The sequence below is a fragment of the Charadrius vociferus genome, unplaced genomic scaffold (genome assembly GCF_000708025.1).
Source record: "Charadrius vociferus isolate BGI_N301 unplaced genomic scaffold, ASM70802v2 scaffold581, whole genome shotgun sequence".
NCBI classification, from domain to species: domain Eukaryota; kingdom Metazoa; phylum Chordata; class Aves; order Charadriiformes; family Charadriidae; genus Charadrius; species Charadrius vociferus.
This window is the reverse complement of record NW_009647024.1, coordinates 264,270-278,494: the sequence shown is the minus strand read 5'-3', so window position 1 is coordinate 278,494 and position 14,225 is coordinate 264,270. Positions and strand designations below refer to the sequence as shown.

The window sequence follows — 14,225 nt, the reverse complement described above, 5'->3', positions numbered from 1 at the left end:
CAGCAGGAACTCTGATTAGAGCCCAGTGTGTCTTTCCAGTACCCTTGCCAAAGCCCAATGTCAGGCAGGAAGCATCAGTTAAGTTCTAATGAAAGGCTCAAGTGACCCAGTCAATGAACAAAGCTGAAGTTATTTAAGTATGCTTAAAAACCTATGCCAAGATGGAACTGACAAAGTGGCCATATGCCTAGCAGTTTGCACACAGCATCCCAGGGCAAGCAAGCAAGCCTTTATTATGCAGAGTCTATATTTACATACTTTTTATGTGCTAAAATTCTCCATAACTACAATGTTAAATTGCTACCTACTTGTGAAATAAAATGAGATCATAGATAAAACATTTTTTTTAAAAGACATACATACACGCCACACCCAGATTACTTGGAACAGATAATACAAAAAGTTAGGTATGCAAAGGCCTGTCTCACACACATTGATATTTTAGTTCTCTGACATCCTAGAAGATGACAAGACATGAAACCAACATGATTTTAGAACATAACATCACCCCCTTAAACGCAATGTCTGAGTTCTCTGCCACTACAGATCATATGTTGCCAGGGCCATCCTGCTCTTCCTTCTGCAGCTTGCTAGTGTACCTCTGGTCTCCCTTAAAATCTCCTTCAACAACTTTTTTTTTTTTGAGAGGCACATTTTACATAGAAAAAGGGATGTGTTTAATTTGAGTGAAATTCAAGGCAAAATCCTAACAAAGATACAGCAGCAGCTTGTAACTTTCACACAAGGTAGGAGCCAAACTGGAGATTCATCCGGTTAACCACAATTTTCAGGGAACTTGCTAAGCACCAGTGCAAGCAATTCTACTCACGTAGGGAAGAAATGGAAAGTTTAGCAACATAAACACAAGCTGGTCATGGAAAACTAAAGTTAAGTTCTACCCTTATCCTACTCCACATCTGAAGTGATTGAAATGTATTTGCAATTGAAACCATGGTACATGATCAACGTATTTTGATACTGCTAGAGGCAGCATAGCAGTTCAGGATTGAAACAACAGGGCCTGCCTCAGATTGCAAATACAGCAGTTGAGGTAGTGGTGAGACTGGCAGTTGCACTGTGGCTTTTTGTGAGTGGCACCTATAATTCCGATTAAACAGAGGTAAGCTAATCAATTCATTTAATCTAAAATCTTGCTCATTCTATGCCACAGGCAGAGAGATTCCACCTTCTCTACCTCCAGAGAAGTGCTGTTAAGAAAATGATGTTAATATGAAACAAGAAGAGGAGCCACTAAGAAAATTTAACAAAACCTTTTATGTTTATTGGCAGCATGTGGTAACACTGCTACAGGTAACAGATGGAGAACACATTTCTGCCTCTCCCACCACCTACCAGCTCAACCCACATAAGCAATGAAGCATGAGACCCTACAGTTTTCAGTATGGCGGGATACAATTTTCCTGCATACACATGCAGCTAAGCACGTGCCCTGCTTGGCAAAAACTGTTGTTCCCCAACAAGCCAAGGCATCATAAAAGTGACATACTAAAAGGGTTGTTACACTTGAAGACAAGTAGTGATACCTACACTCTCTGACAGGGCTTTGCCTGCTCTGATATTAAGGTTTTCCACCACAGAAATCTATAATCTCAACTAGATAGCTAGCGCCTTATTAGCTTAACGCTTCATTTCGAGCAAACATAATTTACGCTGAACAGATTATATCCAGTCTTAGCCCACCAGTCAACATGCAATCAGTCATGGTCATCTTTAACCTTCAGCAGTAAAAAAACTTAAGTTTCGCTTTTGTTCCTTCTTTTAGAAATGAAGCATGTTATTTTTGTTTGGATTTAATTTCATTTAGATATATTTTAAAGGTCCAAAATCAAGCAAGAGCATTATGGTCTTTGGCTCTCTTCTCTGCAGTGTTTACATAGAGTCCCATAGGGCATCATCTGTAAAATTTTTTGTTTGTTTGTTATTTAATATTTATTTCTGTGTTCCATGCCACATAAGTCAAACATAGCAATACTGAACACATCTCAAGACAGACTCCTTTAAGTCTAGACATGAAGTGTCTTTCCAGATTGAGTGACAGCACAGGTAATGACTCCAAGTTCTGTGAACCATAAGGTGATTCCATTTAAGCTGTGTGTCTTCAGCTTGGTTTGAGAAAGCCTCCAAGACAGCAACCAAAACCCCACTACAGCTAAGATATACACATTAATCCCTTCATTCATACACTCAGTGAATTATCTGTTTGGGAAAAAAATTGGATTTACCACTGTATTTTAAATAATTCAGGTTGTCTTTTATCATTTATCTTCCACATACTTACATACCAGCTGGTTAGTAGTTTGTTCCAGTACCTTATACCTAGGAAAGCAATGCTTTTGCTTACTTAATATTCTTTCCACTCACCTACCCACCTTTAAAATACTGGTGACATTTACATTCAAGTTGTTTCGAATTTCCCCTCCCTACCACAAATTCCTATAGATTTTGAGAAATTCTGAAGCAGTGGTCTAAAACTGTATTAGCGAGTTTCTGGAACACTTTAGAGCAAGTGTCCTCAGACCCGACCTGTTTAAATATTCCTTTCCCATTTCTGCCTGTGTTCCTCTCTCTGTTGTACACCATGTCATGTATCTGGTCACAACTGAACTCTCCTGCAAAGCTTTGTTAATTGTTTTAGCCCTCTGTTATTTGACCTCCTTTCCTGCTCCATAACGGACTTCTACTTTCCCTTGTTGCTATGTTCTCGTAGTCTTAATGAATCTTCTCCTTTGCCTTCTATTTCTCTCTAGTTGTGAATTGATTTCTTCCTTAACCTTTCCAGTTTAGCACTAGTGGCTTATATACTCACCCTTAGTTGTGTAACTACGCTTTCACTTTTTGCTTTATTCTTTTTAGAACCTTGGGTACTTACAACCTGTTGCAATTGTACGTGTTTCATACCGTGCTTTCTCTCCTCTAACTGCAATTGTCTCACGCTGTAGATCAGAAATTCAATTTCCCCCAACCTTAACTGAACAAGGAAAACTGCAAACTCTAACCTGCTTTACCTGGTACAACAATAAAGTTTCTCTTCACCCCAAATATGTAATTGTTTCTTCATTATACATCTGAACACCTAAGTGATTTTGAAGTCTGTGCATTTACCCAGTTCATCCCAGAGCTGCCTATACTTGTCAGTCATTGCAGTTCCTTGTTGTCTCCAAAGCGACAGACGAGGGTCAGCCATGAACTGTTCTGTTATCAGTGTCAACATGCGAGCTCCATTTGAATCTCTCATCTTTAGCATCTCTCGCACCTAGGAAATGAGTCTTTTAATACAAACTTGAAAAAACAAAGCAATCACAGTACAGACAATATGCTGTAGTGTCAAATATTCCACCTCTTAAATCAGAAGTGTAATTTATGTATGTGATGAAATTTTTAGGTAGAAAAAACAGCCTGCCTCCCCAATTTTAACAGTCTTTGATTTCAGCATCCCATTGCAATTCTTCAGAGACACTTTAACAAGTAATCCACAGGTGTATTATGCAAACTGCTGCAAGACTAATTTCTACAGATTTCTCCAACATTTTGGAGGTGGAAAGGAAGAGAACAGCAAAGCTGCACACAGTTGAAATGTTACTTCATGTCCTTAAACTGATCTCAGGACACACCACATTGTGGTCCATTGCTATGCAACTCATTATTAAGTTGCCATCATGTTCCCAAGGCTTTGTCTTGTTTCAGAACAACAGGACTTTGAGTAAGACCAAACAAGTACAGACTGGCTTGGGGAATGGGGGAGAGAAAAAAGGGAAGGTTTAGAGTACTCAACACACCTTTGCAAAAAGCAAATTGAGCTGCTTCCCCGATCCATGGTATCCGCCCTGGGAGAGGAAGAGTTTAACCTGTTCTTGGACCTGTTCCTCATCCAAATGCCAGCAGTTTTCATCATCTATGCTAGCACCCGCTGTTGGGTCAGGAGCACCTGCGAACAGCAATGAAAGAAATCATTATGTTCTATATAAAGAAGAAAGGTTCACAGGTCCAGGGGACAGGACTACAGCAGAGGGTTTTGGATTTGTGTTTTGTCGTGTTTTGGATGTCTTGGCCTTAATCTAAACATTCCTTAAAACAGGCTTAGATTTCTCCTTAATAGTCTTAAGCACTTAGAAGCTACAGCCTATGAAAAGGTATTTAAATAAGTAATATCCTATAACAAAACATTAAAATCAAGGTGAGTTTTTTTCCCTCCCATCTCAGTAGCTATACTAGAATGCTTTTACAAGGAAAATTAGACTTTGCACAGCATTTCTACAACTGTGATGTTAAAACCACTCTCCCCACAACATCTGTGCAATTCCTGTACCTTCGGCAATCTTGCTCAGGTTTAAGTGACTGCTAGTGAGCGCTGCTATTGATGAAAATGAGGAAATCCATCACCTCCGTGCCTCTGAGCTGTGATGGCTCTGCAAAGCTAAACAAACAGTAAAAGAAATCCCCAAACAAATCCAAATTCTTAAAGCACTAAAGAAATTTTCATCATAAATGAGAGTTACCGCTGTGTAAGACTGTGGTTCTTCCAGAGGAGCATTTTCACAGCCAATGTCATCAGCAGAGTCAATTCAGAGCAACTCTATCTGAATTAGCCTAGTGTGAACTGAAGTGACTATATTTACATCAGGCACTGCTTTGGCCACAGGCTGCTCTAACTCAAATTTTGCAGTTGAGATGAGTTGAGCTGATCTCTCTCCCAGCAGCGGCCTCTTCTAAAGGCTGATAAAATTAATTAAAACAAGTTCTTGCACCATCTAGCAAGCTATATTTTTCTAAAGATGCTTGCACCTCCATGAGTATTTTTTTTAAAGGTATTCAAACTGAAAAGGCTGAAAAGCACTTATCTAGACTGTCACAGAAACAACTCAAGGTAGTGCATCACGATACCAGATATAAGGTATTTTAAGCATGCTCAAGACTCAAGTTAACTTGACATTTTGATTTTGGGCTTGTCATAACTGGGTAATCTCTATCTCCATTAGGTTTTGATAAGATGTTAGACATTGAATCACGTTACACAACCTATCACTTTTAAATCTGAGTCCATGTTATCTCTCTAAGCAAAAAAAAAGGATACAGGCAAGGAACAAAAATTAGAGAGTCAGATTTGTAAAAACTTGCTTTTTCAAAGAAGTCCTGAGAACTTGAAAAGTGAAGATAGCTACAACTCTTCAGGTGTACAGGAATTAAATATTGATTCTATTGATTCAAGCCTTTGTTTCACAATTGCAGCTCTGCCATGCAGGTCAAGATTTTAAGCGGTCACAGGGAATGCTGGAATCTTTATTCAATGAAAATACAACCGGAAGATTTAAAGGGTCAGAGAGATGTCTTGTCTACTAATTGCTGAGAGAGTAAAAAAAGTCTTCCTGCTCAGCAACTTACTGAACTGCCTTCAACTGTAGAGCCTACAGCTGGGAACACTGCACTGATGTGTGTGTATATATATATACACACACACACATTTAGATTAGTAAGAAATTGTCTCTTTGAAGATGTGAATGAACTCTCCTGCCTTCCACATGAACCATTACAGTGTCTCAGAAGACAGGAATCAAGACCAAGAAAGCAGAAAAACCAAAACTGAAAAATCCTCCTCTTCTACAAGTGCTTCCATCTTCAGTATGTTAGTTTTAAGGGGCTTTCAATTCAGTCAGCTACACAAAATACATGCTGGTAAGTCTTCAGTTGCAAAGAACAAGATAGAAAGGGAAATAAACCACATGAGAACAGGCAGTGCAGCTGTTGCACAGACCCCGGTTTGAAGTATCACCTTGCAAATAGTTTAAATATTTCATTGCTCTAAAACACATAGAAAAGACCTGTGAAAAGAAATTACATAAAAGCACTATTATCTAAAATAAACTTATATTTATCCTTCACTTCATTGGAGATTTATCTTTAAATAATCTTGGTATGGCTACTTTTAAATTGAATTAAAAATAGCCCAAGATTCCTCAGCTAAGCTTCCCTATTTAGGGCAAGAACCAAAATTCCTTCTGTAACTGTTTACATTTTATCAAAAGCTCATCAGTTTGTGTTAGAAGCTTAAATTTCAACACAGCTACCACAGATTCTTTAACAACAGGGATCCTTTACAGGAACAAGGGTGGCCACTGCCCCTGGCCAGCAGCACTGCTCTCACCAAGGCCTCTTCTTCCAGCATGATCCCAAATATACCTTCCCCAGGGGCTCAGCATCACTATACTTACACCAGCATTATTTTCATGCCAGGAGGTTAGATGACTGTAAAAGCTGAAGACATCAAGTTGAGGGTCTGAGCTCTACGATGCTGTTCACTGCAGTACTACAGATACCTCTGACAGAGTGATTTTTCCTTACAAGATCTTATACAGGCTACACTATGATCAAAATTTTTAATTGAAATGTATAAAGAAATTTCAATATACATGTAACGAGCACCAGCTACAGTTGTAATTCACTGATCTTCCAACACTGTTGGCAGTCTTCAGCAATAGCCATGGACTAAGAAGGCACAGACATGTCGTGTCTGATCAGGCATGAGTCCAAATCACCTTTCCACCACAGCAGCAACAGGCATCCTAGTGGTGGTGCTGGGGAAGTCTGTTTCCCCTCCTGCCCATGTCACTCTTGTTTCGGGGTCGAGACACAACCATCTCCATGTATCTCAACCAGGCACTTTTCAAGATCACTGCACTCACTTACAGTCAGGTGCACACTCATTTATCTAAACTGTTTCCTCTTCCACTCAAACACAGATCACTCTTGGGCAACACAGAGGATTTCCACACTGCCACTTTTCTTCCAAAGATATGGAACCAGGTGAGTAGACAAGAACTATCTGAACAAGCAACAGGAGGGAGCTGCAAGACAAAGCCCTAGCAATACCCTGAAGGAAGGCTCAGGCTCAACACCAGGCAGAGCGGAAGGTTCAACCCAAAGGTGGTGGCTTCGGTCAGGGTGCAGCACAGCCCCAAACAGGCACTGTGAGGCTTTGGCAAATGGATGGTTTGGCTGCAGAGAGAACATGGCCAGTCCTGAATTTAAACTCTGTAGTGCAGTTTGGTACCAAGACCAAATCCTGTTGCCCACTTGTAAACTAGGGATAAGTATTACTTACATGCTTGAGAGGGGTGTCATGAGGATAAATTAGTTCACATTTGAACTGTGAAAGTGAAAAGCACTGTATAATTATACTAATTATTAAAACCTGTAATTAAACTGTGTCACTTTACAGACACTAACATATTAATCTCCCTCCCACCTCTGGTTTTAACTTCTGTCATGACTGGTCTTTGAAACAGGTTTTACATCAGGTACTTACAGTTATACACAATAAAGTATTTATACTCAGTATATAGATACAGCCATGCATACTTGGTCATGCTCTTTTACTGAAGTTACTAAATTGCAGTCTTATCAAACAACGCAGGAATACTGTACAAAACTGTCTGTAGCACTAAACACCCAAATAAAATTTGAAAACAGGGTAACAGCCTTTTATATTTATGGCCATAGCAGATTACATGTTAAATAGAATGAACTCCCAAGTTCCAAGAAGCAGAAGCATTTCAAAGCAATAAACACTTTCATCATTTACACAGCAATTTTAAGAGCAACTGCTTTCAAAATAAGCAACCACATTCAAGAACTGGTGTTGTATATGGAGAACTTCACCTCAAAAAGCAAGCAGAAGCAAAGCAAGGACCGCTGACTGAAACAGGCTAAGAATTGCCTATATTGCAAACTACGCAGGTGCAGATCAACAGTGAAATTTGATCAAAACAACAGATAGTAATCCGCTTCCCTGATCCTTATTTCTGAAGTATCACAGGAGTTGTCTTCAAATACAAACATGGCAAGTTACTCATATCAATACTGAAACTTTTTTGAACTTCATTTTATAATCTTAAATCAACTGTAGACCAGTTAAATTTTATTTAACGTCATCCCACAGCAGCATTAAGGAGAAGATATGGAAAAGTTATTACAAATAAAAAGCATGACTTACTGAGTACTATGCAAAGACTGAATGGTCCCAGCTAGAAACCAATACTGCTGTACACTGATTCACAGCAGAATAGTAATTGGTTTTATAAACTTAGTGTGCTCAGAATTATTCTAAACAATATTACATAGAACTAATGATCATAAAATTAATGATTCAAAAATATTATTATGCCTTTGATTCCCCAAATGATTCAAAGTTTAGACGTAAGTCACTTCATCTGGTACTTAATTTCAGAACTCTTGGGTGGAATAACACCTGTCAAAGAAAAACAGCAACTGCTGTGAAGCAGCCAGTGCTAACAACAGAAAATATGAAGACAGGACAGGCTACTCTAAGTTGCTGAGGAAAGTTAATAAATTCCCAACAAGTTTTTAACTTCCAAAAAATTGTGTCTTCGATCAGCAAAATCCATAAACCTACCTGCTGACAATATCTAACCTCTCTTGCTAAAATCCATGTCTCACAAACATTATATGGCAATAAGTTTCGAAGTCTACATGGGTGTGGAAGATAAAACAACTTCCTTATCAGTACAGTATCACATGCATTATTTTCATTTATTTTTACCTTCCATGTCTCAAAACAAACTCTCACTATTTATTTTCTACACAACAAGTTTTATTTTAGTGTTTAATGTATCTGGAAAAAAACTTTCCTAAAAATATAGATTTCATAAATTATTTTTTCATGTTATTTTGCAGCTATCAATCTACTTGGGTTTCTGAAATGTCTCTAGTTTTGGCTAGTCTTGTTGTTACTTCCTTCCCATTCTGGTTCACTAAACAGTTATCATACATAAGCATTGAAGGAGCACTTTATTTTCATCCTTCTTGAAAGGAAGCTCACTTGCCATTTCCTACATTCTGCTTTTGCAACTAGTCTCTCAATCAATTTTGCCAGTTTAAGCAGGGTCATATGAAAGATTCCATCATGTTTTTTAGTAACATTCTTTAACATTAAATGTTGGCTTTTCCAGTAGATTGGCAATACATTGTATTCTGTTGTTCAGCCCTATCCTACCCTACAATTTTCCACTAAAATGCCCATTTCAGTTAAATACACTCAGTTGACATTAACACATACTCACCTGTATCTCCGACTGCCCTTTGGAACTTAACAGAATACAAACAGCCCTATGTACTCTGAAATTTTATTTTAAAGCAATCTTTTTGCTACGTGTTTCCTTCTTGAATGCCTCAACCAACACTCCTAATATACGTCAATGTTTGCAGCGGATGTACCTAGATCTGCCTGGACAATTACAGAAACAACTGCCCAGCTACCTCTGCTTCAGAGAAGACAAGTCTACTTAAATCACTTTCTCCCAGGTCCTCCCTCTTTAAATTTGAGTTCATCTGTACATGGTTTTGTACTGGTGAGTAACTCATACTGCAGGTTGGAAAATCAGAAAATGGGAGAAAGTCTGGAGAAATCCACATAGACATTTAAGAATAGAGATTGCAATAGCAGCAAAAAGCACTCAGGAAAAGAAACAGTACAGCTGAAAAGGTAAATATGAAATTGTTTGCTAGCTGTCCTTATACCAATAAAAGGCGGACCTTTTTCCACTATGCATACAATAACAAAGCAATGCTAATAGCAGATTAATATGCAAACAGACCTTCCCCCGCCCCCCCCCCCCAAGTTATTTTCCTATTTCCACTGAAATCCTCAGGACCATAGTTTGACCTTCCAACCAATTAATTTACGTGAAAGCTTCATACTTCAGAAAAGACAGATCCAAGATGACAAACCTGGCTGACAGTCCATCATCCTGACTGTTCTCTTCCTAGGCTTACACACCTGTCAGCCTCAGCTAACCAGGATCCAAACCTACATCCAGCTTCCTGAGTCAGCAGCTCCAAATTGAAACTCAACATGAAGCCACGAGTTACGCAGTGCAGACATCAGGGTACCAGTATGAATAACTAAGGGTTGTCTTCAGTACAGAAGATTAGACCCCACAGACCTCCAGTTTTGAAATCAGAATATGTACAGCTGCAACAATGTCACATGAGAAAAATCAGAACATAAGTCATCAAATGCTTGTTGTGCTCTAAAAACATGCAGAACCGTCTTGCAATGTAATCACCACCACATGAAAATTAGCATAGCAAATACAGATTCCAAATAAAATACTCCACTCTCCTGAAGAAGTTAGTGAATAGACAACACATTCCTGTGCTGCTAACCACATCCTCTTATTTCTTCCTGCAGTGAGGCTCAGCCATGAAGCAACAAAGGATACTGCATCATTTCTACCTAGCCAGGAACTCCAAGAGATTTGTCATTTCAAAACCTGTGTCATCAGTGTAAGTCACTTCACTAGATCCCCCAGTAACCTCCTTCACAAAGAAAGCAGCCAAAGCCAGTCATCAAATGCTGCAGACAGAATTTTGAGCAAATGAACAATTACTCCTTTCACCTTCTGTGAAAGGAGAGTACTGCAGTTGCTCCATCTCCCTAGCCACCTCATAAGCAAGTCAACAAGACGCTGTGGTCAGAGCTCTTCAAAGTCTGAGATCATTCTTGTGTACGAATAAAGAGTATTCAAGAGCTGATTTCTTTCGCTTATCACTGGAAATACATGAAAACTAGAAGTAGTACAGTCACTGAGAGAAGAAAGTATTAAAAAATTGATGTTTTACATAGAACAACCTGGAAATTAAAACATTTCTAAGTTACACTGAAAAGAATTTTCTCATCCAACTCCAGATACAGGACGTCCCTTTGATCAAAGCTGTTTCTGGCGTTTCTGTGCCAGGTCTCCTCTAACTTTTATAAGAAAGTTTCTGTAAGTTTTTCCTCTCACTTACCTGTGCCTTCAAGCACTGTTCAATATAATCCCTCTTCAAACAATAGTTTGAGGTTAAACTGTTCAGTGCAAGACAGGTCTACAACACAGTTTTGTATTACAAACTGAATGTCTGCAGCACAGGAGATACGACAGACTGAGCGGTGATCTTATGTTCACCAGCCTATACTATTAGAACTATTAGAGATAGATTTCTTTTAGTTACTTTTCATAGATTTCTTTTGATTAACTGTATTCTTTTTAATTTAAGGAATTTGATTAAAGATCAAAATAACAGAATTACACTATGAATCCCAGAACAACACTTACTTCCTACATAATCAGAGGAACTTGCTTTTTCCTTAAAAGAATCCTGCAATTTTTTAGCATTGTAAACATAAGAAAATGAGACCATTGTTTTATGGCATTCAGAGGAAAAGGAGACTATAGATTCTCTTGTATAACCCAGCTTTCTTTGATAATATTTTCAGTTTATTTTCTTACACTGCCTGGATTTTCTACTTCAGTTTTTGGTATTTTATTAAGAAATACCAACAGTCAATAAAGACATACTGCAATCTCACTTATTAGGAAAACAGTAACAGACGTAAGAAGCATTTTAGTTTTTGTGGACATTTTTAAACTACCCCACTCAAATTCATTGTGAAATATCATAATGGATCATCAGCTAGTTTTTTGTTTGCTTTTCTTTTTGCTATTTGGGCTGTGATATAAACATCAAATATCTCTCTAAAAATACTTTAAATGGTAATGAGTAATGAGATATTTTGACAATAAGAAAATAGCTGACAAAGACTAACATGCCTATGATTAATATAATTACAGACTTGATTAAGTTTAAGCACTCTCTGCAACAGCTTGTCATTTCTCACACATTAGCCATAGTATAGCTAATACAGTCATATATAGCCACCACCTGTCCTTCCTTTCCCACCCTTGCCTTCCCCTTTTCTAATCACCCTTGACTGAATCTTCTGTGCCACTCATACTCACCATAATTCTTCCTTCCCCTGAATTCCTTATGCTCAGGCTATTACCAACTCTCATGCGATATGTGACTTCAGCTTACAACATCTGAGCATCTTCCTCTATTGCTTAATGCCCTGCATCTGCTTTTTAGCTTCCCTTTCTTTCTGTCATCACCAGGCAACTCTGCCAATCACATTCTCATTGTGTTCCATAACAACTAGAGCAACAGCCTTGCCACTGGCTACATCCCTATAGGCCACAAAGCCAAAAGAGAACACTGCTCCTGAAATTCACCTTCTTGCAGCACTGCCTGACTGGGCCTGCAAGGGTCACCAGACCTTAAGGAGAGGGGCTAGGCTGCAAATGACTCCTGTTCTTGGAAAGACTCCATTTTGTTCTTCCTAGACTCTAACACACACATGCTTTTCTTCCTCTTATGTTAAGGAGCTTGGTTGTGTTTGTATTGCAAATTCTTCGTAATAGTGGTCATTGCTCTTAAATATCTAACACAAGAACGGTTCCTGTCAATGAACAAACCAAAAAAATGTGTTTTCAGATATTTAGATAACTTATTCTTCCCCTCCAAGCTGCCCTTATGCTTACAGTTCTGGTCACCTTAGAGAACATTTCTATCAGGCGATATTACTCTAATAAAGTAGCTGGGTCAGCTCAAACCCACAATTACCCACTTTCAATTCCGCAGGATCCATAGAAAAGCCACCTTAGAAGCCTCAAGTCATACCCAGCACCCTCTAAAAAACATAAGATGTTCAGTACAAAAATCTGAGAGCCATTAAAACTGCATGCAGCAGAAAGAGCAGAAAGGACCAAGACCTTTGCTGGTGCTGTAGGCTGCTGCAGCACTAACAGGAAAAAGGCATTGAAAATACAGGTTTTTATTTCTTCTGACTTCATACAGAAACCAAATCCTGAACGATAATACAAGTATATTTAATGAATGAAAGAAAACAGTAACACCTACTTACTTTTATGCTTTGCCATTAAAACAAAATTACACAATCAAAATGTCAGAAGATTAGTTCAAAAAGAAAAACAAAAAATGCCATTGGTAAGACAGTTCCTTTAAGCAATGTGGCTACACAAAGAACACCACTACTCATGTTTTCATAGCTGGAAAATACAAGCATGAAGCAGATCAGGCCACATATTAACAGCGCTGGGGACAAGAAGCTCATTGCTTATGAATTCTTTTCTCTTTTCCAAAAAGCACTCCTTCCTAAACATCTTAAAGCAAAAGTTCAATAACAGAATCCTCTTTCCTAAACACCACAGGAACACAGAGTAATTATGGCTGGAAGGGACCTCAGCAGGTCACACTCCTGAAAGCCACAAGACTCAAAACCAAAGAGGGAAGGAAGCAAAATGAAGAACAAGTATCAAACTCACCATGGACTTGATTGATTTCTGAATTCTGAGAAAGAATTTCATCTGCTAGTTTTTGAGCAGTTGGCAAAACTTCTGTGTGGTGCACTGTGATCAAATACTGTACAAATTTTTGTAGTTGGTCTCTGTTCATCTGAAAGAGCGTCTCTGAAATGGGAAGATGCAGTTTGACCTGATCTGGCTTGCGGATCCGGTATAAAGAGAGTGCCACAACGTGGGCACAGTAAAATATGTCCTTGTTTCCACAGCTACAGGTCACTGAGGTAATCTTGCAACGATCAAAGCTGATAGCTACATTGCAAACAGTTTCTGGCTCCGATTGCATTGCAGGCTCTGTCACTGTGCCACTCAAGTGGAAACCTATGTGGGGGGAAAAAAAGAGAAGTTAATAATTGTAGTAAAAAACTGTATCTTATTATCAAAACCCTTTCATTAATAAAATTTCATTATCTATTTCTGAAAAATTATATATCTTAAAGAACTTGCTTTAATTACAAATATGATTAACCCTTTTTTCATATATACTCTTTTCATCTCTGAGAAAAATCATAAGAGGGATAAAAATCTAGTTTATAACCCTCTTTTCCATTCCATCACAACATTCATAAAAGTTTGAAAGTAAGAAAAACATTTATTTGGTAAATGATAGCTGCAGAAGAGTGCTCCAAGCGATTAGGACCAATGTGAATCTGCCAGCAACTCAGCAAGTTGGCAGCAATTTTCCAAACCCCCCACCAGGGAGCCTGCAGCACCTACCAGCAAATTTAACCATTCTCTCAGGAAGTAAGAGGGAAGTAGTGCACTCTAGTGGCACGAACCCACGTCCTAGTCTCAACTCTACCACAGACTCACTGACACAAGTCACTTAACCTCTTTGCTTTCACCTCTCCCACCACTGAGCTCACGTTAAAGCTCACCTTCACCCAAGCAATTCAGTAGAATGGCTATGTTTGTGTAGCTCTTTGGAGATGGAAACTGCTGCAGCTACCAATAAACAGGATATCAGATTTATAATACTGAATAAGACAC

At 38.6% G+C, this 14,225-nt stretch overlaps 1 protein-coding gene across 1 annotated transcript in view; it reads right to left on the bottom strand.

Annotated features, from left to right (window-relative positions):
- ZSWIM6 (zinc finger, SWIM-type containing 6) overlaps positions 1-13,968 on the bottom strand; it is a 54,866-nt gene extending 40,898 nt beyond the window's left edge. Inside the window, exons 1-4 of the mRNA XM_009895506.1 lie at positions 13,953-13,968; positions 13,200-13,556; positions 3,798-3,946; positions 3,124-3,274 (exon numbers count right to left, since the gene is read on the bottom strand). Of these exons, the coding sequence (XP_009893808.1) occupies positions 3,124-3,274; positions 3,798-3,946; positions 13,200-13,556; positions 13,953-13,968 (673 nt within the window). The remainder of the gene's footprint in view (positions 1-3,123; positions 3,275-3,797; positions 3,947-13,199; positions 13,557-13,952) is intronic.
- Between the last annotated feature and the right edge of the window lie 257 nt (positions 13,969-14,225).